The sequence below is a fragment of the Panthera tigris genome, chromosome A2 (genome assembly GCF_018350195.1).
Source record: "Panthera tigris isolate Pti1 chromosome A2, P.tigris_Pti1_mat1.1, whole genome shotgun sequence".
Taxonomy (NCBI): Eukaryota; Metazoa; Chordata; class Mammalia; order Carnivora; family Felidae; genus Panthera; species Panthera tigris.
In genome coordinates, this window is record NC_056661.1 from 15,585,638 (window position 1) to 15,610,648 (window position 25,011).

At 57.7% G+C, this 25,011-nt stretch overlaps 1 protein-coding gene across 3 annotated transcripts in view; it reads right to left on the reverse strand.

Moving 5' to 3' along the window:
- Positions 1 to 1,410: 1,410 nt before the first annotated feature.
- Positions 1,411 to 25,011, reverse strand: part of SLC6A20 (solute carrier family 6 member 20) — a 37,512-nt gene continuing 13,911 nt past the window's right edge. Inside the window, exons 2-11 of one of the 3 annotated variants that reach the window (XM_042977339.1) lie at positions 23,274 to 23,414; positions 21,720 to 21,811; positions 17,588 to 17,815; positions 14,127 to 14,237; positions 13,103 to 13,344; positions 11,814 to 11,976; positions 8,428 to 8,632; positions 6,758 to 6,917; positions 4,192 to 4,357; positions 1,411 to 2,456 (exon numbers count right to left, since the gene is read on the reverse strand). In XM_042977339.1, the coding sequence (XP_042833273.1) occupies positions 2,307 to 2,456; positions 4,192 to 4,357; positions 6,758 to 6,917; positions 8,428 to 8,632; positions 11,814 to 11,976; positions 13,103 to 13,344; positions 14,127 to 14,237; positions 17,588 to 17,815; positions 21,720 to 21,811; positions 23,274 to 23,414 (1,658 nt within the window). In that variant the 3' untranslated portion in view covers positions 1,411 to 2,306. Of the gene's footprint in view, positions 2,457 to 4,191; positions 4,358 to 6,757; positions 6,918 to 8,427; positions 8,633 to 11,813; positions 11,977 to 13,102; positions 13,379 to 14,126; positions 14,238 to 17,587; positions 17,816 to 21,719; positions 21,812 to 23,273; positions 23,415 to 25,011 lie in introns of all 3 variants that reach the window. The other 2 variants (XM_042977340.1, XM_042977341.1) reach the window with 2 other exon arrangements.

Consider the following 25,011-nt stretch of genomic DNA (forward strand, 5'->3'; position numbering starts at 1 on the left):
GGAAACCTGAGGCATTTTCACCTGGAGCACATTGTTCTAGAACAGTGTGACCTCATCCATCCGACTTCCGTGAGCAAGAATTATTCTGTAGAAGTGGCTTTTCCATTCAATTGGAAGTGCACAAAAATGCTTTCAAACGTTTAAAGGTCACTTAAAAATTCTTTTGTTAACATTTACTTATTGTTGAGAGAGAAAGAGTGTGAGTGGGGGAGGGGCGGAGAGAGAGGGAGACACAGAATCCGAAGCAGGCTCCACGCTCCGAGCCGTCAGCGCCCAGAGCCCGACGCGGGGCTTGAACTCACGAACTTGTGAGATCGTGACCTGAGGTGAAGTCGGACGCTTAACCGACTGAGCCACGCAGGCGCCCCTAAAGGTCACTTTGGACGTAAATGTTCCTACATGTGTGACACACTATGGAGCCCTGGTCCTCCGGGTGTGGCCCGGGTGGGGCGTTGGGAGTTTTACATGCTCACAGGCTGTTCGAATGGGAGGCGAGGTGTGGAAACACAGAATAAAGGAACGATTTAGGACATTTGTCTCCACGGTCCTGAGGATCCTTGGCAGTTGGGGCTGAGACACCCTGCTGATGACGGACCCCAGGAGGGGCGGCCCATGTTGTAAGACCGCGACCATGACTGGGGCCCGAGGGGGACCCGCTCCGCAAGGATTCGGGAACGGAGGGCTGTGTGTTTGCCACTGAGTGCACCTACTCTTCAAGCCTTGACATCTACAGTTTTTCAACGCTAGACCCTCTGCTGAGAAGTCCGAAGGCTGAGTACTTGTGCTTGATAAATGCTGGTGCATTTTGAAGGCTAGTGATGACCTCGTCATAAGTGGCCATCGGGTGAAACGGGGAAGCAGTGACAAGACGGCTTGTAAAAGCAGAAGACCTTTCGGATGCCTATTTCTGTTATTTGGGCATTTATAAATACACGAAAAAGAAGTCAAAACAGAACAAAACACTCCAGCCGACGTCCCAGGGGCGTGTTTCAGCGTCTTCGAAGATGTCTGTACAAATCTTACCCAAAGAAACTCGTGAATTCTGTATGTCGGTGAAGCACAGAAGGCTTGGGGGGGCCCCTCCCCCCTCAGGAATAACCTTGACCTGCTGATTGCCGTGAAAAAAGACAGGAGACACTAGCCTCGTAGACTAATGCTGCATCATAAATACAGTGCCTTCAGTTACAAGATGCTCTGTTTGAGTTACATATACGCTTTAGAAAACTTCCGTACAGGGGCGCCCGGGTGGCTCAGTCGGTTAAGCATCTGACTCAGGTCATGATCCCACGGTTCCGAGGGCTCGGGCCCCGCATGGGTCTCTGCGCTGACAGTGTGGAGGCTGCTTGGGATTCTTTCTCTCCCTCTCTGCCCCTCCCCTGCTCACGTTCTCTCTCTCTCTTTCTCTCTCTCTCTCAAAATAAATGGATAAACTTTAAAAAATGTACAAATATTTTCGAATCGATGGTAAGCGATGCTCGTGGTCTTTGCTATAAAGAGTTGGCCACCGTGTCCAGGTATAACGTCATCTGTGGGAACGTTAGATTTACTTTCACCCTCAAAGTGGCTCTGGCACCTTTCCTAACGCGTAAGGCACTGGGGCAGGGGCCGGCTGCACGGACTGCTCACGGGACCACGCCCGGGGCTTTGGGGTCGCATCCTGTGGTTGGGGTGACGGGTCCTCGACCCGCTGTGAGAGACCTCAGATCACAGGAGCGACCCCAAACAAAGGCCTCCCTTCTTCGTGGCCAGCCAGTCCTCTCAGTGAGAAACACAGTCTTGGCGTATTCAGTATGACTGAAAAAAGAGAACTGATTTTGCGCCAGTGACATTCAGATGGCTCATCTCAGGGCACTTAAAAAACCTCTCTTCACCCTGATCTAAAAGCACCTGCCCTCTGTTATGTTGGGATTTCTTCAGGGGGAAAAAAATTGCTTAAATTTTATCCCATAAAAATTATAGTCGAATTTCAGCCCACGGTGTGCCCGGATTCTGGGGCTTCCCTAGAATCGAGAAAGCAATGGTCTTCAAGACTGGCCTTGAAGAGCCCGTGTCTCTGGCGGGAAGGAGCCAGCTCGGTGCGACCGTGGGGGCAGGCAGAGGGGAGCAGGGGCCGCTCCGTGGATGGGTGTGGGTCCTCCCGAGGGCCCTTCCTCCACACCCTCCTAATTCTTCTTGATGGGCTCAGGAAGATGACGGGTTGAGTATTTCTGGAGTAAATATGTTTAAAGGCAGCCAGGGAGATTCCACCTATAAATACAGCCGCAGAACAGCGAGCGGCCGACCGGAGTCTCTGGGAAGCCCAGTCCTCAGGCCACGGGGGGCGTGTCTCCCCTCTTGAGGCAGCGCACGATGAAGGTCCCCAGGGCCACCAGGGGGATACACATGGTGGAAGAGGCCACGAGCAGGCCGATGATGGCCAGTGCGTAGAGGGGGTAATCCTTGGTCACAAGCTGACCCTGGAAGGAGAAGCCGAGGGTCAGCAGGAAGAGCCACCACAGGCAGAGCCCCGCTTGGCGGAGAGCATCTGGGGCTGGGCATCCTTACATCCGGGGCCACCCGGCTCTGTAGCTTCCTAGCAAGCATGCGGGGTAGACTAGTTGCCCTTGTCTTCTTTCTCTTTCGCAAACCTCAACCAGCGTGCTTACGGCAACTGTTCGGAGCTACCCGTAAAGAGCAGGCACAGGAGTAATCAAGGGCCTTCCGTTTGAGGTGCCATCTGGGCCACCTAAATGGAGGGGGCTTAACTTTAGCCCCGTGCTGTCCAACATGGTAGCCAACAGACACAGGGGGCTACTGAGCCCTTGAAATGTGGCCAGTGGGCGCGAAGCACGGAACTTTACATTGTACTGAATATTCACGAATTGAAATATTAATCACCACCTGTGGTGGTTGGCCGCCATCTTGGACGGCACAGCCCTAGTCTTGGGAGAAGGCTTGGCGGACGTCTGGATTGAGTTGGGGGATGCTTCCCTGAATGCAGATGCATTAAAGCCGATGAGAAAGGAGGCCAAAAAGCCAATAAATGCCACCTTTCCACGAGGGGGCCGCAGAACAGCTACGGCCGAGGGATCACAGGCCAACCGCGCGTGGCTTGTAAACCAAAACGCGCTCGGAGTGTGGTGTGGGAACCAGCCCACAAACTTCCTGTTACTCGTCCTATGACTTTTTGTTGCTGTTGTTGTTCTGTACTGACCAGTACAGAAACCGGGGGAAGCGTTTAGAAGCTGTTTTAGCAATGTGACAGCTTCGTCTCGTATCTGTTGATACAAGAAATAATGGGAGCTTGTAGTCCATACGTGGTTTTCTGTACACATTCTCCCTTTTCAAGGGATTCACTGCTACTGCTTTTGACAAAAGCGTCAGTCTGCTCTGGGTTGGAGAAGACATCCCGGTCCTTCTCCTGCCGGGAGGCAGGTGCGGGGGCGCCTCGCAGCCGCCATCAGTCACCTGCTCACTTGGAGTGGCGTCCTTCAGAGCCACCATGCACGCTGGGTGCTAAGGGACAGCGTCTTCTACCCATAGGAAAGCAAATGCCAACTGGCCTGCAGGATTACTTTCCTCCCGGCGTAAATGTTCGCTGTGAGAGGCTGCCTGTATGTAAGGGCAGCCAAGGCTGGCCCTCAGGCCAAGTGCATTGACACAGCCGCCCTGGTTGTCAAAATGCTGACACACGGCGCTTCTGGTCGGTGAACAGCAGTTGCCTGTGGCCTGAGTGAGCCTGTTGCGTCCCAGCCACACACACACCCAGAGCCAGACCCTCCTGGGATGCGGTGACTCGAACGCTAAGACGGGTCCTCTCGGGTGTCTGCCGGGGCTCAGGGCCCATGCCCTGGAGGCTGGCTCTGCCTTTCCCCAGGAGGCTAAGCGGACAGAGGTCGGAGGGCCTGAGGCTGAGGAGGAGGGAGGAGGGCGCAGCCTGGGGGCAGGAACCAGCGCCTCTGCAGGGGGCTTTCTCCCAATCCCCGGGAAAGGCCCCCTGGGAAGTTCTAGAAGGAATCTTACTCTTTACAGGAGCTCACGTCGCAAAACTCAAAGCCCAGGTCTGCTCTTCTGGGCTGTTTTTAAATACCCGGGTGGTGTTTCCAGGCCGCAACAAATAACCTGCCCACACCGCGGAAGCGGATCTTTGGTTTCAGGAAACTTAAAGCCGCTGCTGGAGAGTGAGCCCGGGGGCCCTGAGACATGGGGTACCTGGGAAGCGTCCCAGGCTTGGTATTGCAGCGTCCCCGTGAGGATGTAGTCACTCAGGTAGAAGACAAAGAGGCTGATGATGAGGAGCGGGCTCACGCCGGCCCACATGGCCTTCCAGTACCAGTTCAGGGTGCGGCCAGTCATGGCCTTGAGGTCACTTTCAAATCTATTTAGGAAACGGGGAGAAAGTCTGGATTATGCACGCCGTCGGGGCGGGGGGGGGCGGGGCTCCAGCTTCCACATCCCTGTTTGTTTAGGAAGATTCTGTTCTGAGCACCACTGAGCCTTGGGCACGACCCCTCCGGGGTGTCTCTCTGACCCCTCCTGGGCAGAGGGGGTGTGGGGTGGGGCAGGGGGAGGAGCCGAGGCCACCACAGAGCAGGGGAGCAGAGCAGTCCCCCCAGAGTCAGGTGCACGTCAGGAGATAATCTACCCGGGGCCACCTCCAGATGAAGGCTGCCGGTGTGGACCAGAGGGCAGTTCCCGGAGACAGCAGAAGCCAACAGCCTGGAGGGTCACTTATCAAGCCAGACCTCCACGCTCGGGGACCCCGGGGGGCAGCTCTGCCCCCACCCCTCCCATCCTGGTATCAGCGAATGAAAACGCCCCTAAGAGAGGAATCTCTTTTGTACCCTGGAGCCACAGTAGGTTCTGGGACAGAGGGAGAGCCAAACCTGGAAATGCAGCACTCTGGCCAAGACCCGCCGGAGCGGGCGTAAGAGAAGCCAGAGCAGTGCCCCCCAAAGGTGGCTGCTCTGGGATTTCGATCGTGTCTGCACACTACGTCTCCCCCCACCCCCGCCTTTTAAAGAACTAATCACGTTTCCTAACACAGACTCAAGTAAGTATGGAAAGTGTCTTCAGCACTTTGGGAAATACTGACCCAGCCATCGTCACCCCCATTTAACCGCAGCAGGCACCGAGGCCCGGGCCGTGAGGTCACTTGCCCCAGGGCACCCGGGTAGCGGCAGACCCAGGCCCAGACCCGGCTTGGCCTGCTGTCTCCCGTCCAGGGCCTTGAAACCGCACCCAAAGCAGAAGTGGCCCTGAAGAGGGGCGGGGGTGGGGTGGGGTGAGACCGTCACCAGCTGCAACCACAGCCACCTGTCGCACTGGGGCCTGGGGCGTGTCCTGAGCTCCCACCTGACATGGCGCTGTTGCTAGATGTTCACTAGATGGCGCTGTCTCCCTCCCCGTCACTCCCGGATCCTGCTACTTCCACACTCTATAGGAGACGCCTTTTTGGTTCTCCCTCCCTCCAGCCTCACCACTTAGCACCACCCCTTTGCATGGACTTGTGCCCTTTCTCCAGCACCTCCAGTGGGCCCTGGGTTCTGTTCCTCTTTCCTCCGCCTTCTCCCTTCCTGGGAAACACCTACCCTCTCAGGTGACCCATCTGCTTCTCCCTCTAGACTGGCATTTCCCGGGTGACCAACTTGTCCCAGTTTACCCGGGACTTCCCCAGTGTTAGCCCTGGACAGCCCGCACCCTGGGAAAGCCCTCGGTCCTGGGAAAGTAGAGTGGGTCACTCTAGCTCGAATGTCCCCAGTAGGTAGCAAATGGGAGGTAGGCTGAAAAAAGGCTTCCTTGACCAAAACGGTTTTGGCAAGGCTACCATTTATACCCCCTCTTTGAGATTCCCAATCGTCTTCATGGGTCCAGGAAGTCCTAGAGGAAAGAAATTCTGACTCTGTTTAACTTATGTCTTGCAAGTTATTTGATCATGGACGTCCCTCAGCATGGCACGGGACCCAAGTGCTTCTGGGGACAGACACAGTGGGAAACGTGGCTCAAGGGGGTCTGGTTTCTAGAATGTCATGGCTGGTGCTGCTCCCTACCCCCACCCCCCTCCAAACCAACGTGGAGGGTGGGAAAAGACTGAGGATGGGGGGGCACAACTTGGCTCACCTGTCTGATCGGCTCATATCTGAGCAGTGCTTCCCAAATGCTCATGTGGACCCCTCCCGTGTGAACGTGTAGGATCTGACTCACCGGGCCTGGGTGGGCCCGAGGTCCCGCATGTACGGTGAGGCTCCCCCCTGGGACCACGCGGAGGAGCAAGTCTGTCTAAACCAGTGGCCTCAGCCTGGCAGCACAGCCCGTCACTGAAGGGGGGGTGGGGGGGCAGGGATCTACAACATTCCAGTGCCCGGCCGTGCTCCGGGATCGAGAGCCTGACATCCTGAATCGGCCATGTTTTTTTGGTTTTAAGTTATCAACTGGACTTTGGTCAGCGTGCCCGAAAAATACTGATGTTCACCGGGGGTCAGAGTATGTGGTGCCTGGAGGTAACGGATCCCTGCCCCGCTAAGCCGCCGGGGCCCGGCACGATCAACAGGCGAACGTCCTATAATAAAAAGTAAAACCACGGGAAATGGGGAGAGGAGGTGTTGGCGGCAGGTCGAACGAGGCCGAGAATGAGCTGAGAGATGAGGGCAGAGGGAAAAGCGATGCCGAGCGGAAAGGGGAAGGCCAAGCGCACGTGGGAAGGGGCTGCTTTCCCGGTGGGGCGGGGCCTTCGGGGCATCCCCACCCCCTGCAGGTGTTGGGGGCGGGGCCTCCTCACCGCCTCAGCCCGAACACGTAACACACGGCGACGATCTCCACCAGGACTATGAGGAGCAGGGGCAGCGTGGCAGCGTAGTCGTTGAATATGTCGAACCAGTAGTTGCCGGCCTCCATGGTGAACACCAAGCCGATGACGCAGTTGACGAGGCACACCAGACCTGGGGCCACGAGACCGCACGCTCACCTGCCTGCCACGCCCCCCCCCCCCCCCCCCCGCTCATCCAGTTTCCTGTGTGGCCGCAGAGCCGCCGACCCCGAGGGGACTCTGCCGGGGACCGGCCTCTCTGCGTGTTTGCCACGGGAGTGTGTGTTCCGGGAGGGGTGGGGGACAGCAAAGGTGTCCCGGGGAATGTGTGCCAGACGTCACTGATGTTAATTCTCGGCGCTGTCCTGCAGGGGGGCCCTCAAACTCGAGGGGGAAAGAAAGTTGTGGGCACGGCTATCTGGGGGCGGGGGGGGGCACCCAGCCTGTGGGTCTGGTGATTCTGTTTATCCCAACTCAGCCCCTGAGCTCCTGGGAGGTGAGTCGGGGCAGAGGGTTTGCCCTGCAGGGCATCCCGAGGACTCCCGTGTGGCGGGAAGAGGGAGGAGGGAGAGGAGGGGCAGACGGGAATGTTTACCCAGCTCCCACTACGTGCACCCCAGGCACCTGTCAGGCATTGGATCCAAAAGCCTCAGGAGCCCCCTTTACAGATGGGGAAGCCAAGGGCTCAGAGATACGGAGTAAATTTCCCAACATCCCACAGCAGGTCAGCGACGGAGTCTGGGCTCAGACACTGGCCCTTCTGCCTCCAGAACCCGGGCCCTTGTCCCGGTCTCCTTTGGCTGACACCCTCGGGCACTCCACAAAGTACCTGACTCGCAAGTTCCCACCTCCCACCTGCCCGTCCCGCCATCATACCATGTGCCGTCACTCACCAAACCCCAGTGCCATCTTGAGGGGACACACAAGGAGAAGGGGCTACGTGTTGGCCGGGAGCTAACGGCACACAGGGTGCTGCTACAGAGACCAGGTGCAAGGGGAAATGCTAAGTGCTAGAAGGTTCCGACGAAGGGTGGGCAGCTCGGCCCAGGCGGTCAGGGCTTTAAGGCGATGGGGTGGGAGCTGGATTGGATTTGGGCTGGGAGAGGGGATGTCCCGGATGCGGTGGGATGGCGCCATGGTGGGTAGGGTGGGGGCCTAGGCGGTGGGGGGGGGGGGTGGACACGTACTGACGGGAAGGGGGTGGGAAGGGGCTCTCGGGGCAGGGGCGGGGGCTGGAAATGCTCTGTGTCTCGACCTAGGCGGTGGTTACTTGAGCGGGAACGTGTGAAAATGATTGAGTTTGTGTTTAAGAAATGTACACGTTCTGTTAACACGGCAGTGGGAACAAAGGCAGAAGCAGGTTCTCTCCTGGCCTGGAGAGTTCTGAGCGCCAGGTCGGTGAGTCCGGCTTTTCCCGGCGCTGGGGCGGCCACTGCGCTGCCTCGTGAGGGAGAACCAGATGCGCGGGCGAGACGCACACGTGCCAGGTCCCGACTGCCCGAGAGGCGGCGAGAGCCACGGCAGGACCGCTAGGAGGTCGCCACCTCCACCAGCACACGGTCCCCGCGGCAGCTTGTCCGTCTGCTCGCGCCCCACGCCCCGCCCTCCCGACCCCCATGTCCTCCGTGGATTGGCCCACTCACCGGAGATGGCCTCCTTGGGCAGGTGGCTGGAGATGACCTTGCTGTCGGTCAGGGGCGTGAGGATGGCCGCCGTGTTCCCCAGCATGCTCCCGATGCCCAGCATCAACAACATGAAGAAATAGAGGACCGACCACAGCTGGGATGCCGCCATGTTCTTAATGGCCTCGGTGTAGACGATGAAGGACAGGCCAGTGCCCTGGACCGCCTGCCCGTGTGAGAAGACACCAGTTAGACACCCCAGTGGACTTACGGCTCCTTGAGCACGCCCAGTGCTAAGCATCCTGGGGGGACCTGGGGACTGGCCACGAGAAGCCACATGCTGAGGCTGGGTTTTCCATCTGCAGACCAGCCCCTCGGGCTTAGCTGGGCTGGATAGAAACGTGAGTCGTCGGGAGTCCGTATTTGCAAAGCGCGAGGAGCACTGGGTCCGTATTTGCAAAGCGTGAGGAGCACATCTGTTCGGGATGAAATACAACAAAGATAATTTCTGCTCCCGGTATCATGACTGACTAGGTGCTCCGAGGCCTCGGTGGCTGGGAGCTGAGGTGGGAGGGGGGGGCCAGAGCAAGAGGAGCCCGTAAGGTGGGGTGCTGGCCTGGCCAGCAGGCAACCCGGAGGACAGTTGTCCCGTGGCCAGATCCCCGCCGCGACAACACCGTTGTGGGGATACTGAACCGTGGAGACAGAACCCAGAGCTCCCTGCTTAAAGACAAACCCCAGAAGGGGTCAAAAGAGGTCATGAGCTGGGGGGTGCCGCCTGGCTACCGGCAGCAGAAGCAAACCCTCTCTGGGGGACAGCTCCCCCGATTTAGACCCGCAGGACCACCAGAGATGATCAAGCGGCTAGCTTGCAAATGGATCTGTAAACCCACGAGAAGACAAGCCACCATAAGTAAGGAGTCAGCGGGACTAAGGTTTAGAACACCCTTCCCCAAGAATGGCAGACGCTGGGGGGCAGATTCAGAACATAGGTCAGCTCCATGGCAAACCAGTGAGCACAGTGGGATTCGCCAGCGCTGGGTGCAGACGAGAGGGGGTGATCGCTCGTAGGGAATTTACAAACGGTAACGAAATTACTCAGGTTGGCTTTTTATCATTACTATGAGCCAACGCATTCTCAACAGTGATCAAACATTCCTCCCCTTGAGGACAGACTGCCTTCCACTCTCCTGTCCAAGGCCACCAGTGGATCAGCGATGTATGACGTATTTTTCTCGGAGATAGACAGAGAAAGAGCAGGGAAGGGGCAGAGAGACAAAGAGCGCGAGAGAATCCCCAGCAGGCTCCGCGCTGTTAGTGCGGGGCCCGCCCTAGGGCCCCGTCCCACAAATCTTGAGATCGTGACCTGAGCCGAAATCAAGAGTTGGGCGCTCAACGGACTGACCCGCCCGGGTGCCCCTAAGCATGACATTTTTAAAGAAACAGAAGATATAATGACCAAGATAAATGTATGACAAGAAACCATTGGAATGAAAAGCAAATTTGAGAGTAAATAGCATCTAAAAACATACTGGATGAAAAGACCCCACTGACAGCTAAGGACTGCTTGCACCTGAGGAGAAAATTAGTGGACTTGGAAATATATCCCAGGGAGGAATCCATAATGAAGAAAAAAAAAAAGATAAGAAGGTGGGAAAACATCAAAGAGTGGCCTTGCAGGGTGGGATGAGAAGGTCCAGCTGGAATTCCGAACGGGGAAGACAGGCGGAAGTCAAGGTGATGATTACGAGGACATCGGTATGAATGTTCCAGAACTGGTAAGATACACGGGTCCGTGGATCCAGGAAGCCCAACGTCACCCAAGCCCATGCTGGATAAATAAAAATGCATCCACGCTTGGATCGCAGAGGCCAGAGTCCAAGAGAAGATGACAGAGAAATCGGAGCGAAGCCGGGTCCTTTGAAGAAGGACTTTCGAAGAGCAGCGATGGAAGCCAGAATCACAAGGCAAAGATCTCCAATGTGTCAAGAGAAAAGACCTGTACACCTGGAACTAATATAACACTGTATGTTAATTATACTGAGATTAAAATTAAAAGCAAAAAAAAAAAAAAGTTTATGTATTTTGACAGAGAGACAGAGAGAGCGAGCATGAGCGGGGAGGGGCAGAGAGGGAGGGAGACGCCAAATCCGAAGAAGGCTCCAGGCTCTGAACTGTCAGCACAGAGCCTAACATGGGGCTCGAACCCACGAATGGTGAGATCATGACCTGAGCCAAAGTCAGATGCTTAACGACTGAGCCACCCAGGTGCCCCTAAAGGAAGGCATTTTAAGGGGCTGCTTGGAATTCTCTCTCTCCCTCTCTCCCTCTGCCCCTCCCCTGCTTGCTCTCTGTCTCTCAAACACACATTTTAAAAAGTGTATTTTATTTATAAAAAAATAAAATTAGGTGGACAAGGTGAAAGCGTTCTAAAAATCCTTGTTCTGTTTGGGGGGGAAGTCACAATATCGTTGAATTTCAGATTTTGTTAAGTTAAATACGCACAGGAAAAATTCGGAAGGAGAAATACACTGTGTCCATTCCAAACAGTAGAGAATCAAGTGGAACGAGGGGGAGAGACGAACAAGAACAAACACAATGGGGGAAAAAAAAAGCCCAGGTTGAATAAAGGAATAACCACGTAATTCTTGGACGCTGAGCCAAGCTTAAAAGTCAGGAAACCCCCCAAATGTCCAAAACAAAAAGGAAATTTGAAATGAGTTCACGGAACAGGAACCGAAGCCCACGGAACCGATCAAGGCCTTGAGGGCTGCGGCTTGAGGGCTGGGGCTTGAGGGCTGGGGCTGTGACACTCGCCCAGGAGGGGGTCAGGCCACAGGCCAGTGTGAGCAGGGAGCCGGGAAAGACTAAGCATGGCCCCACCCGTGAAATGACCTGATGAACGTGATGCAAGCCGGATTCCAGAACCAGAGCCAACGTTCCCCGGGAAGTTGGTGCCAGTGGACGAGCCACCAAATGCAGGTGCGGTGGGGACTGGCCTTTGAAGCTCCTGAGCCGTAGAAAAGTAGCTCTGGGGGCCTCATGACGAGCTGTTGTTCTTTAAGCTCTTTAGCGACATCTTTGGTTGAGGAACCAGACATCGTGAGCCACGTCTTAAGAGAAGAATGTGCACGATCCCGGCGTGAAGGCCATAGAAACCACTCTAGGCCCGGGATCCTCAAACAGGGCCCCCATGGATGGACTTGGGGGGGGAGGAAAGTTAGTAACAAAGGCCTCTCGCTGGGTCAGAACCAGTAGGTCCTCGCCCCCGCCCCCCGGGGGGAGTGGCTGCAGAATCGAACAGGGGGCATCTGGGAGGTAACGCACAGGTCTGACACCAAAGGCTGACCGGAGAATCCTCCTTGGCTTCTCTCAGAGGAGAGAAGCGGGCCGAGATCTTGCCTTACCGTGGCCAGCTCTGATTCCAAGCTGCAGTTCCTAATTTGTGGGAGCACCTCGCTGTATTTGCCGGGGAAGGCCGAGGCTAGGTAGCCCTTCACCTGCTCCAGATTGCTGGCTGTCAGAAAGCCATCTTCAAGGTCAAAGGAGTTGGTCAGCAGCAGAATCACCCTGCAGAGCGGAATGCCAGGTTGACCTTCACTGAGTAGAAAGGCCGCGGTCGCCAACGCCTCTCTCGGAAGCCGGGGTGCTGGGGTTCCCTCCCCTCGGATTGGGCAAGGTCTCTCCAACGAAGGGAATCTGTTGATTGGTGACCTTTTTTTCTTTTTTTTAATTTTTTGATGTTTTTTAAAAGTTTATTTAGTTTTGAGAAGAAGAGAGCAAGCAAGCAGGGGAGGGGCAGAGAGGGAGAGAGAGAGAGAGAGACAGAGAATCCCAAGCAGGCTCGCGCTGTCAGCACAGAGCCTGACGCAGGGCTCCATCCACAAACCGCGAGCCGAAACCAAGAGTCGGACGCCTGACTGAGTCACCCAGACACCCCGGCTGGTGACCTTTTAAAGTCCGGGGTGACCTTGAATGGCTTTGAGGGAGCCTGAAAGAGGACCAGAGATGAGAAACCAACCCACACAGCTAGGCCACTTAAACCTCTGGGCCCGCATTGTCCGACAAATTTTGCGATGATGGGAACATTCCACGTCTGTGCCGTCCCATGTGGTGGCTGAAGCTTTGAATGCGACGGGTGTGACTGAGAGACCGACTTAAATTCATTTACATTTCAGTGGAAACCGGTTTAAACAGAAGTGCAACGAACTGATTGGATGTAACTAACATTAATTAAACCAGTCCACATTTAAATCTGTAGGTGGCCCCTTGGGGCTAGTGACTGCCGTATGGGACAGCCTAGTCTGGATGATGTTTATTATACGTTGGATAAGGCGGGTGGGGGTGGGGGTGGGGGTGGGTGGGGGGCAGACACGAGATTCTGTAATGGCCCTGGCTCACCCAGAGGGCTCTGGGTTACTTCCAAGGTCAGGGAGACGGGGCAGAAGAAACTGAGGTTTGGCTGTCAGTGCCTCCCTGTGCTAAGAGCTTTGGACATACGAAGCTGCCCTCAGCCCTCAGGCGGGGTGCCCGGGGTTGGGCCCGGGTGGAGAGCCGCAAAGCCGGCGTCCTTTGTCCCACGCCCCTTGACTTCCCTGTGCCATCTCTTCCCAGGCGGCTCTCAGAGCTTGGGGGACGGCGGGACGCACCCCCAACCCGAGGCCCCGGGGCTCACGGGGCGGCCTGGGCGGCTTACTTGTTCAAGCAGCTCTCGTAGTTGAAGGTGGCCTTGAAGCCGTAGATGGAGAAGGTCACGACGCTGGCAAAGATGGAGGTCGAGCTATTGATGAGGGACACGATGATGGCGTGCTTCTGGCAGTTGGTGGAGGGCTGGTTGTAGCTGGCAAAGGCGATCAGGCTGCCGAAGCCCAGGCCGAGGGAGAAGAAGATCTGGGTGGCCGCGTTGATCCAGGCCTTGGGGTTGGCGAGCTGCTCCAACTGCAAAGCCGGCAGGGACGGGGGTGGGGGACCCGGCCGGGTGGCGCTCCCCCGCCCCGTAACCCACCGACCGGCAGAGGGCGGGAGGCCCAGGGAGGGGGAGTGATATGTAAAAGGAGCCCCTGATCCATGACCAGGCACTGTGCGGGCCCGGTCCCCCACGAGATGGAGGCGGTGTGGGCTGGGGCTGGAGCTCTAGGTCTGGGATGACGGTGGGGGGTCATTTGGAATGTGGGGGGCATTTGCGGGGGCGGGGGGGCTACCACAGCCATCTTGTTTCCAGGCGCCAGATTTCCAGGTGCCAAATGAACTTGTTTTGTCCCAAAGGCGATAGTGCCCCCCCCCCACCCTCTGGCGACTGATGAGCGTTGGCTGTGGGGTGTCGGGGAGCGGGGTCTAAGGAGGGATCACAGAAAACCCTGCGGGGTGTGGATTCACCTCTGTAAGGGAAGGGGTGCGGGCAGGTGTGCGGGAGGGAGAGAGGTGGCTGGGTGGTAAATCCGTAGACTGCCAGGAGGGTGTGGGGTGAGAGTGGGGGCCGGGAGGCCAGATGCGGGGCTGGGGTAGCAGTCACTCGGGGTGGGGGGAGGGCGCTGAGGAGGAGGAGGGCGGGTGGACCAAAGACTCAGTGTCCCAGAATGAACAGGGCTTGGGGACGGCCTGGCTGAGGAGGTGACCCAGTGCCCGTAGGTAATCCACACCGCCCCCACCCACCTCCCTGGGTCTTCCCCTCTTTCCACCCATCCCGGAAGATCGAAGGTCCCCTTCCCTCCAGCCCGTACCTTGGGCGTGAACATGTACGCCAGGCCGTTGGTGGCTCCGTGGAGCGTGAGGCCCCTGACCAGGTAGATGATGAGCACACAGTAGGGCAGCAGCGCGGTAAAATACACCACCTGCGGGCGCCAGAGGGCAGAGTCAGCGTCCTGGAGACACGGTGCCCACAGTGCCCCTCTTGTCCCTGCGACAGACCTGAAGGCCTCACGAAGCACCACACTATCACACTGTCCAGCTGGCAGCTGGCAAGTGCAGGGGGGCTGGGTTTGAGTTTGGGCCGGAGGAGAAAGTGGGGACGTGGGATGCATTTGCCCACCTCTATAACTGCCGGGCAATCTGCTTCAGGAGAAACAGGAGACCTCTGCCTGCCACTCTCCCTTCAACCGGACCTCATTCCAGGAAGGATTTGAGGCCGGGGCGCCTGGGTGCTTCGGTCAGTTAAGCGTCCGACTTCGGCTCGGGTCACGATCTCACGGTCCGTGAGTTCGAGCCCCGCGTCGGGCTCTGGGCTGACAGCTCGGAGCCTGGAGCCTGCTTCGGATTCTGTGTCTCCCTCTCTGCTCCTCCCCCACTCATTCTCTCTCTCTCTCCAAATAAACATAAAAAGTTAAAACAGGAAAGAAAAGGATTTGAGGCAGCCCACAAAAATATACCTAGCACATTAACATTAAAAAAATGTTATTTTTTTCAAGTTTATTTTGAAAGAGAGCGAGGGGAGGGGCAGAGAGAGAGACAGAGAGACAGAGAGAGAGTCCCAAGCAGGCTCCACAGTCAGCACAGAGCTCTCCCCGGGGCTCGAACTCACGAACCGGGAGATCATGACCTAAGCCGACCTAAGTCAGACGCTTAACCGACTGAGGCGCCCTGCTTTACCTTGTCTTTAAAAGAAAAAACAAAACCAAGAGAAACCCCCAAAAAACCCAGGGGCTGGGAGCAAGGCACGTCTCTCCAGAACGGAGCCCCGAGAGAAACTTGGCCCTGAGAGGAGCTTGTAAGGGAAACGTGATGACGTGGGCGTGGGGAGCATGTCCCTATCAGGAATATGACACAAACTCGATGAGCTGATATTTTATGAGCGGCTTCGCTGTCGCGGGGTTGAACGCTGGACGCGAATGGCCTTTCTGGTCGACCAAATCGTGTTCCTGCTGACACGACACGTATCACGAGTCCGGTGGTGTTCGTGGTGGTTTGGGCGACCGCCTCACGCTCTGGTCCTGCTGACTCTTACACGGCTTCGAACAGGGATCTGCCGGTGCCCGGATGCCCGTCCGGGAACTGGCGCTTTTCCTCCCTATCGACTGCGTATGCGCGCCAGAGCCCCTTTACTTAAAGCCCAGAAGTACTTCGCAAAAAGAATCTTGCGAAGGCGGTTTTTGCTTAAGGTGTGGGTCCTCCGGTGCGAAATGTGCCTGGGGGCCCATGTCCAGATGGGCCCGGATCGCACTGGGCCCTCCCCTCCCGCTGAGGCATTGGCGCCACCTTCCCGGCCACTCCCGAGGCCACCAGAGGAACAGTCTGTGCCCCCTCACCCCAGGGGACAGCAAGCAGAGGTGGGGCGTGTCTTTTACCACTGATCCCTCACTGAGGTCATCGTGACTTGAGAAGTCATCAACCCAGCTGGGATGACGGGTATGGGGCGGAGACAGATGAGGGCGAGGGCATCGGCCAGCGCGCTGAAGGACATCAAGGGCAAGAGAGGAGGGGTGACCGATGTCCACAGCCAGGGGACACTTTGAGGACACGGAAGGTAAGTCCCTGGAACTTCCCTCCTTCCCCTCAGGTAAACGAGTGTCCTGGGGAGGGGGAGGGGCTCTCCGGGCTCCCTCCTCCCTCATCAGGGAAGCTGGGCATGTGGCCCAGCCTACACCACTGGGAGAAACCATTTCTGACCAGGCTGCAACAATTCATTGGAGGGGAAGAAAAGGAGATTCCAAGAGAAGAGGCCAGGAAATGGTACACCGTTTTTAACAGAATTAATCCCCATAAATAAAGCTGTGGGGGCGCTCTGTCGTGGAGACGGGGTGCGGCTTGAGCAGAGGCAATGGGATAAGTGTTCGTGGCATGGCATGACCTCATACGGCACTTGTATAAATGATCTGGAAAAGAGTTGACAGATACTGCCCTCGGATCTTCTGTATCACGCTCATAATCATCTGGCGGAGACAAATTGCAAAACCCATGTTTTTATGAGCATAAAATACTAGCCAGGCTTCGAGATGGGACAGAGTTGAGTAGCTGCGGGCTCTAAGTTCTTCCAGAGAAGGTTCACTAGTCTTTTAGCTTGGCCATGGGACGGGGCGCTGTTGGGGCTACGATGCTGGCCGTCACGGAGTCTTGGAGACCAACAGAAGACGCCAGGTACAGTACTGGGCTCGTCACAGGGTACCTAAGATACTATGGGTCATTCTGGTCCTGCTGCCTCAAGAGAAACACGGTGGGGCTGGAGGAGGCGATGCAGGTGGTCAGGACGGTGAGGGCAGGTGGCCTCTTAGGAACTTCTGAAGGGAAAAGTTGGGATGGATCAAGTCCCAAACAGGACTTGAGCAAACAGGAGGCGATTCACCGGACAAGAGGATGGGGAGTCTTAGGGACAAAGCTGGGTGTGTCCCAGCTCTGCCCTCACTGGTTGGTGCCCCGGGGCGGGCTCCTTTGCCCCTCCACACCTCGGGTGAGTGGGATAATGAAATCCACTCCGAAGGGCTTTTGCAAGACTGAGGCAAGGCGCACGCCCAGCCCGCAGGGGACTGGCTAGGAGTGAATGGGTATGAGGCGGGTGTCACCGGGGGTCCCGGGCGCCTGCCGAAGCTTGAGAAAGATGGCAGGTGCTGGAAACACTGCAGGAGAAACTTTCCACCTGGGGCAGATTAGAGTTCAAGAGCATCTCAGCCCCCTCCCACGCCCCCGGAAGGAGTATAAAGCTGGGGGTGCACCAAGGAGAGAAGGTTTGGAAATCAGGCCTGACAGCAGCTCAGAGCAAAGGTTCTCAGACTCAGCTGCAGATTAGAACCCTCCCGGGGGAAGCTTTTAACATCCCGAGGCTCAAGTCCCTCCCCGCCCTGATCACTCCAGGGCCTCTTGGGGGAGGACCTGAGATACCAGAGTTCTAGAAGCTCTCCAGGTGACCCGGATGTGCCGTCCAGTTTGAGAGCCAGTGGCCAGGGTGTCTGGGGGACGTGCGCAGTGACTTAAGGCTTTTAAAGAAGGGAAGACTCACTGTCGAGGTGCTCGGTGCCGCTCGGGTGGTGTGGCTTTGGGGACAGCTGCCTGGCACAGACATGCTCATCCGTGTAGGGACTGGGAACGACCCCACTTCAAGACCTCAACTTCAAGCACCTCCGGCCACGTTCACGGTCGCCTCGCAGGGGATTCGTGCCGGTGACATCGCCGCTGCCCTCCCCCCCCCCGGCCCCACCCAGCACGGCTTCTGCGCCCTCGCAGGTCCCAGGCGGGGGGCGCCGTGTGGACCCACCTTGCCGGTGGACTCGGTGCCCCGCAGGATGCAGAGGTACACCACCAGCCAGGCCAGGAGGAGGCAGAGCCCCTGCTCCCACTGCACGCCCCCGCTGTCCTGGATGGACGGCGAGATGTTGAGGGTCTTCCGGTACCAGAAGTACTGTGTCGAGGTCGCCTTCTCGCACTCCTCGTCGTAGCCTGTGCGGTTGCCGTTCAGCGGGCACACGGACCACGGCAGGGGATCCTTGGGGATCAGAACAAGCACACGGCCAGGTGAGGGCTGGGGATGAAGGGCAGAGCGGGGAAGGACGGGAATGGTCCTGAAGGGAAGGGTGCCTGGTCCCCAAAGGACAGGAGCATCCGAAGGCAGACAGGGACCAGGAGGGCCGGTCGGGGGCACAGACGGGCTTGGGGGGAGGAGAGAGAGGCGGGGAGAGGGCTTCGCGCACCGTGCAACCCCACAGGAGTTTGTTGAGGATCACCTGGCTCTGTCGTGGGTCCGAGACACTGGACCAGACGACGGCCAGACCGTCTACGAGAATAGAACCCACAACCTCTGCAGCAATGAGCCCACGGACTCCAGCCACAGCATCTTGCAGGGAGTGGCCTGGAGTGGGGTGGGCAGGACCTGGGCAGTGACAGCCAGTGTCCCTAACTCACGTGCTCCCCGACCCCAGACCAACCGGAGAAAGCCCGATCTGCTCCCCTCACCGCACAGATAGCCCCCCCTACCCCAGTCCGGGCACACCGGAAGCCGTGCCTTTTTTCCCACTGACACACCTTCCCCATTCCTCTGCCTGCCCTGGGGTCTCTGCCGAAGGCAACGATCGCAAGCTCTGGATAAATTGCTTCAGTCTGTTCTCATTTGGGCGGACTTGGCTTATTTTCACACATTCCTAGCAAGTCCTGGCTTGAATGAGACTCAGGTCCTTCCCTCACTAACAGGCGGTGGGGACTTGCTTCTCCCAGGACAGACGCTGGGTTTAGAAGTCAGGCAGGGGTGAGGTTCAGCCTCCCTGCAGCCACCTTGTGTGCCTAAGACAGAGAGAATCCAGCACTGCTGACTTCAGTGGAGCCTGAGTCAAGCTATACCTGAAGCAGTTCCCCTCCTGGACTTTGTAGATAGAGTCAGTAAGAGCCTCTTCTGCTTCAGCCAGTTTGAACTGGGTTGTCTGTCACTTAGGAACAAAAGAGCCTAGAGATGTGTGCACGATGAACAGGATAGAAGTGGGAGCTGAGGAAGGGCAGGCAGTGGATTTAATTCTGGCTCTGGGGGCAGGGGGCAGGGGACAGGGATTAGGAGTCCCACCTCTGCTCTGCCAAGCCCCACATCCATCACTTTTGCTTGTTTCTGGGTCCCGTAAGCTCAGATGTCATTAGACAAAAGTTCTCCACTGACAGAAGCAAGTCCTGGCCCACTGGGTTCCATCTGTGCGTTTCAGGGGAAACAGACGTCACCTCATGGGCCAGGGCCACTCTACCGAAGAGCAGCTGGAGCCCAGCTTTGTCCACCTGGAAAATGCTCGGGACCTGTGCAGGGGTCGGGGGTGGACCCCTGGCCTGTTGAAATTCGAGTCCGTTTCTAGCTTTGACCAGAATAGTTCTGAAGACGGTCCCCAGCAGTTCCTTCCATGGAAAGGCGGCATTTACGGCCCCTCCCCGTGAATCTGGGCTGGCCTGTGACAGAATGCAGTGACGTGACGCAGTACCCCTTCCCAGCCGGGGCTTCCTGGGGCCTCGCAGCCCTCATTGTCACGCTCCTGGAAACCAGCTGATGTGTAAAGACCTTTGGCCATACCGCTGGGCAACAGAGACTCATGGAGAGAATGGCCACATAGAGCCAACTGAGATGCTCGGCGGCAAACCAGCGTCATACCCCAGGCAGGTGGGAGGGTCCCTCGTGGGCTGGGAGTCTGGTGGAGCTACCCAGCCCACAGCCCCTTGGGCCACTGGTCCGTCCACTGGACCATTGCTGAGCCAGCCTGGGCTGGCCTGGTTCCCAGGCTCGGCTACATGACTGAATCCCGGGGAGAAGGGAGGCTTAAAAAAAAAAATACACTGCCCAGGCTGCACCCCCAGTGACTCTGACTGCATCGGTCTGGGTGGGGCCTGGGCCTCGGAGTTTTGAAAGCTCCCCCGGGGGAGGAATTTAAGCGAGTGCAAGGACTTACGAAACTGACCATTTCCCAGCAGCCAGCCTCCCCTCCTCGGAATCAGTGGGTCAGGCTCGCATTTTGTATCTGGTTTTCTAACAGCCCCCGGTGCTCCTTGTGGGCAAGGTCCTAGACAGGAGGCTGGGAAGCCTGGTAGGGGGATGGACAGGCTTCAGCCCCTGAGGCCAGGCTGCTGGCGTCCAGTCTCACAGCTACTCAGTTCCCCTCCGCTGATGCGGGGCACCCCACATCGCAGGGCTGTGGTGACGGTTCCTGGGTGATTACCTCTAAAGTGCTTGCAACTGTGCGGGGCCCTGAGCTGGCTTTGAGGGAGTGACCGATGCTTCAGTTACTATCATTACGTGACCACGGAGGAGGGCTCCAGAGTGGGGGAACTAAAGGAGAAGTCCAGGGGCCTGGGAAGGACAGACCGAATGGACAGTCGAGTGATTTTCAGGAGTTGCTGGTCCTTGCACTTCTGAGAGTTAGGGAAACGTGTCTCATTTCTTGAGACAACCTTATTTTCACCTTGGGAAGATGGTCAAATATTCCTGATTTTGTGAGAACAGGACATGTTGCTCCTACCTTTGGAAAACTGTTTCTATAAGTATACAGAGGCATAATGCGGGCAATGCATATGGCAACTCTTCAGTTGGAGTTCCATTGTGCAGTGCACCACCCGCCCAACTGTACATGATAGCTCTGCACAGAGGAGGAGGAGTGGCCACCAGGGGGGGAGAGTCAGAGGAGCTGTTTCCACCCAGAAGGTAGAGGAGAGGCAGGCCTGTGGCCAGTCTTCATGGAGTCAGGGAGAAGATGGGGGCTGCAATTAAGCTCAGAGCAGAGAGCCCTTCCTGTCAGGGATGCACACGAGGCATTTCCCCATGGGGCGACCCGGGTAGGGTTGACCGGGTGGCCAGAGCGGGGCGTGGATGTAGCATCTTCCGAGCGTAGATGCCACGTTCTGACTACTGAAGTCATTCACCCGGGCATTCCTCGGAGCGCCAAAGGCTCACGGCTGTGCCCAAGTGCTCCAGAGCGTGGCCCCACAAGTTGGGGTTAATCCACAGTCCCTGGTCGGCCCCGCCTTGCTTTTGGACCCTGGGGACAGCGTCTGTCCTGCAAAGGCCGGGTTCAGTGGCAAAGGGCGTGGCGTCTGCCCGGGGAGCTTCTGTCCCAGACGGAGGAGGCTGCTGGAAGGCAAGCCGGGGGCAGCGGGGAGGGGGTCCCCGAGAGTGAAAGGCAGGTGCCGAGGAAGAGCCGTGAGCACGGGCGGCAGAAGGGAAGACTCCTCTCGGCTTGGATACAAAGAGCACCTCTCAGTGAGGAGTTAGGGTTCTCGCTTCTCTACGATGTTCGGCCCCTTCCCATTTTCTGCCACGAGCGTCAGCTATGGCCGTAAGTCAGAAATACAGGTTTAAAGTGTTCATCTTTGGGAGTAGCCCCTGCTGTGTTACGGGGGTGCCGACGGTCGTTCTAGAAGAACTTTGGTCTGCAGGGAAATGTGGGGGCTCCGCCTGGAGCCAGGAGGCTGGGAGGACAAGCGACCAGAGCTGGAAGGGGGAGGAGGAGGGGAAGGGGGCATGAGTGGGGGTGAGGGGCGTGGCAGGGGAAGTCCTCCTGCTCTTACTGGGTTGGTGGCTCTCTCCATCCACACATTCTCCCCTGGAGCATCTGGTGGTGCTTCATACTTTAGGGGGGGGGGGGGAGGTCACATCTTTCAGAACGTGACGTAAGCCAGAAACCCGCTCCCCAGAAACGCACACACGCGCACACGCGCGCACACACACACAATGGCAGGGTCCCGTGGATGCCTGGCTCGGGAGCCCTACCGCTCGCGTGGGCTGCTCAGCCTCCCCCAGCCCCTGAGGCCGCCGCCCCCCCCATCCTCACCCCTGTCCCCCCCCACCCCGCCCCACCCCCGCCTCGGGGCGTGGCCTTGCTCTCCTCTCCCTGCCCCGCTCCCCGCGCCCGCTCTGGCACGGGCTCGCTCACCTGGAAGGAGTGGAAGAGGTACCAGAAGGCCCAGGCGTTGATGATATTGTAGTACATGGAGAGGAAGAAAGACACCACCACGCTGGCGAGGCCTGGGGGGGGGCAGACGCGCGCTGAGGACTCCCGCGTCCGCCTCTCTCTCCCTCCCCGGCTCGCCCTCTGTCTCTGTGTCTCTCTCTCTCTCTCTCTCAAAAATACATAATAAAAAAGCATTAAAAAAGCAAACTTAGCATGAGAGGCAGGCTGTCATTGACAAGTGCCACCCTGATGCTAGACGTCACAGGTGCTCCCCCCTTGGCTTCCCTGACGCCGAGTCACTTGTGCCAAACCCTGCCTCGCGGTGGCCAGGGACGGGGGTACGTGGAGGGGTGTCTGGAGTGGAGGGGCCCGGAGCCCACACCGGCCCCCCCCGCCCCCCCCCCCCCCCCCGCCAACCCAGAGCCACCGTGCGCATCTCTGCCCACCCCCACCCTCGGGGACATCCCGTTGGCCGTCTGAGATAGGCCGTGGCGGAAGTCTTTACACCATGGGTATCAGGGAATGCCGAAAACAGGCCTCCCCTCCCCCCCCCCCCCCCACCCCGAGAGCTGGTCGTTAAACATTCACCAGCGCCCCTGCTTGGCACACACATCCGGTATCTTTCCTATTTAGGCAGCAAATGCCACCTCTGAGAAGCCCTCTGTGATTGATTACTCGGGCAGATCGTAAAACCACACACCTCCTTGTTAAAAATTAACAGCCCTTCGCGATGAGGAGGCAGTTCGGGTTCAGAGATGATGCCTGAGGCCGCGGACACACTTCTTCTGCCTCCGAGACTACATGCCACGCCAAGCATACACCCTCCTTGCTCCTGAAACACCGCTCTGCTTCCCTGCCTACCTGGCTGGAGGCGGGAGGGCTGAGCAGAAGAGACCGTGGCCAAGGGCTGGCCAAAGTTCCTCTCGCCCACAGGCAGCCCTGGAACGTGAGGGTTGTGTAGGGCGGGTTAACTAACCATCGCCGAGAGGCGCCGGGGACGCACCAGCTCGGAGGAACTCAGGGGACATGGGATGCACAGCGCGCCCAGCGCGCCACCCGTGTGCCCCTCTGCTTCCCCGCACTGGAGACATTAACGGGCCCTCGGTGGTGCAACAAAGATAACACGAGCTCGTGTGCATGTATCATACAGGCTGACACCCGGCACGTAGTAGGTGCTCACGAGAAGGAGCCATTATTAATCATTAGCAAGGAGCAGTTAGAGCTCCCAGAGTGGTAGCTGCTGGGAGAGTGAGTTGCAGCTCCTTGGCTGGGCAGCTATTTCCTTTTACAGAAGAGCCAGCTGAGGCTCACAGAAGAGAGGCAGTGTGGTATCGGCCCCCCAGAGGGTGTGCCGCCCCCCCTTCTTCACTGACCTGCGGGTAAGGGATCGAGCCCCCCTCGGCCGACATCCCGCGGCACCCCCTCCCGGGCTCTCTCTCGGGCCTTGCGCTCGCCCCTTGCTCTGCCTGCCCTGCCAGCCAACGGGCTCCCACCCACACCCCCTGCTGTCCAGGATCCAGGAGAGTGCCCACTTACCAACACCACCAAGGTAGGGGCTGATGGTCCTCCAGGCACCGATGCTGCCCTGCCGCATGCGCTGGCCCACTGCCAGCTCCAGGTACAGGAGGGGCATGCCCTCTACAACAAGCATGATGATGTAGGGCACCAGGAAACTACCTGCGGGTGTCCAGAGCCAACACCAGGCCGTCACCGATGAGTTTAACTCCGGAGCCCACCTGACCTCCATGCACATCCACCCTCCCTCCCTCCCTTCCGGCTTTCCACTTGTCCATTCATCTTTCTACCTTTCCACCCACCCATCCTCCCACATCTCCACTCATCCTCCATCCTTCTGCCCGCACTCTCTCCCACCTTTTCCACAACCCACTGTTCTTTCATTCCCCTCGCTCGTAGGTCACGTATCCATTTTCTTCTATTCATCCATCCACCCATCCAAGCATCCATCCATTCAGCCACCCATCCAAGCATCCATCCATCCACCCACCCATCCACCCACCATCCAACCATCCATCCATCCATCCACCCAGCCACCCATCCATCCAGTCAACCAACCATCCATCCATCCACCCACCCACGAACCCATTCAACCACCCACCCACCATCCAACCATCCATCCATCCACCCAGCCACTCATCCATCCAACCAACCATCCATCCATCCACCCACCCATTCAACCACCCACCCACCATCCATCCATCCATCATCCACCCAGCCACCCATCCATCCAACCAACCATCCATCCATCCATCCACCCACCCACCCATCCAACCATCCACCCATCCACCCATCCAAGCATCCATCTACCCACCCACCCACCCACCCATGCATCCACCCATTCACCCATCCATCCACCCACCCATCCATCCATCCTCCCACCCACCCACCCATCCATCTATCCACCTACCAATGCACCCACTCAACCACCCACCCACCATCCAACCATCCATCCAGCTATCCAAGTATCCATCCACCCATCCACTTACCCCCCCATCTATCTACCCATTCACCCATCCACCCACCCACCCACCCACCCACCCATCCATCCACCCATCCAAGCATCCATCCACCACCCAACCATCCATCCACCCACCCACCCACCCGCCCACTCAACCATCCACCCACCATCCAACCATCCATCCATCCATCCATTCACCATCCAACCATCCATCCATCCATCTACCCACCCATCCACCCATCCATCCATCCTTCTATCCTTTCTATCTTTCTCTTTCTCCATCCAGCCGTTCATCCATCTATCTGTGATAACATGCAGACTTGTCAGTTAAAAAGTTTAAATACTTCCATCCTGGGTGGTAAACTGCCATTGTCCCAAGCCCCTTGAGTGCCTCCCTCAATGCCTCAGCTGCCCCAGCCCCTCTGCCAGAAACCCTATTCCATCTTCTGTGGCAGTAACCAATGGCAGAGGCAGGGGCTTGGTGTCTATGTATGGGGAGACAAGCGGTCCTCAACAGACAGAGCCTAGGCCACCATCTCCTTTTACAGAGCACCTCCATTGTATGTGTGTCTGTTTTATACAGTGGCCCTCAGCTTAACATTTTGTTTTAATAAAGAGTACTATGGCTAACGCAAATTTAAAACCCACCGGTTCCTCGGGGCCGTCTGCAGATAAGAGCCTGTGGTGATAGTACGGAGCCAGGGGGTGTGGATGGACTATGGAAGCCCTCCCCACTGCTGGCACCTGGACAGAGGCGGGCAGCCTGCTGGGGGCTCCCCACACCCCTGCCCTGCACAG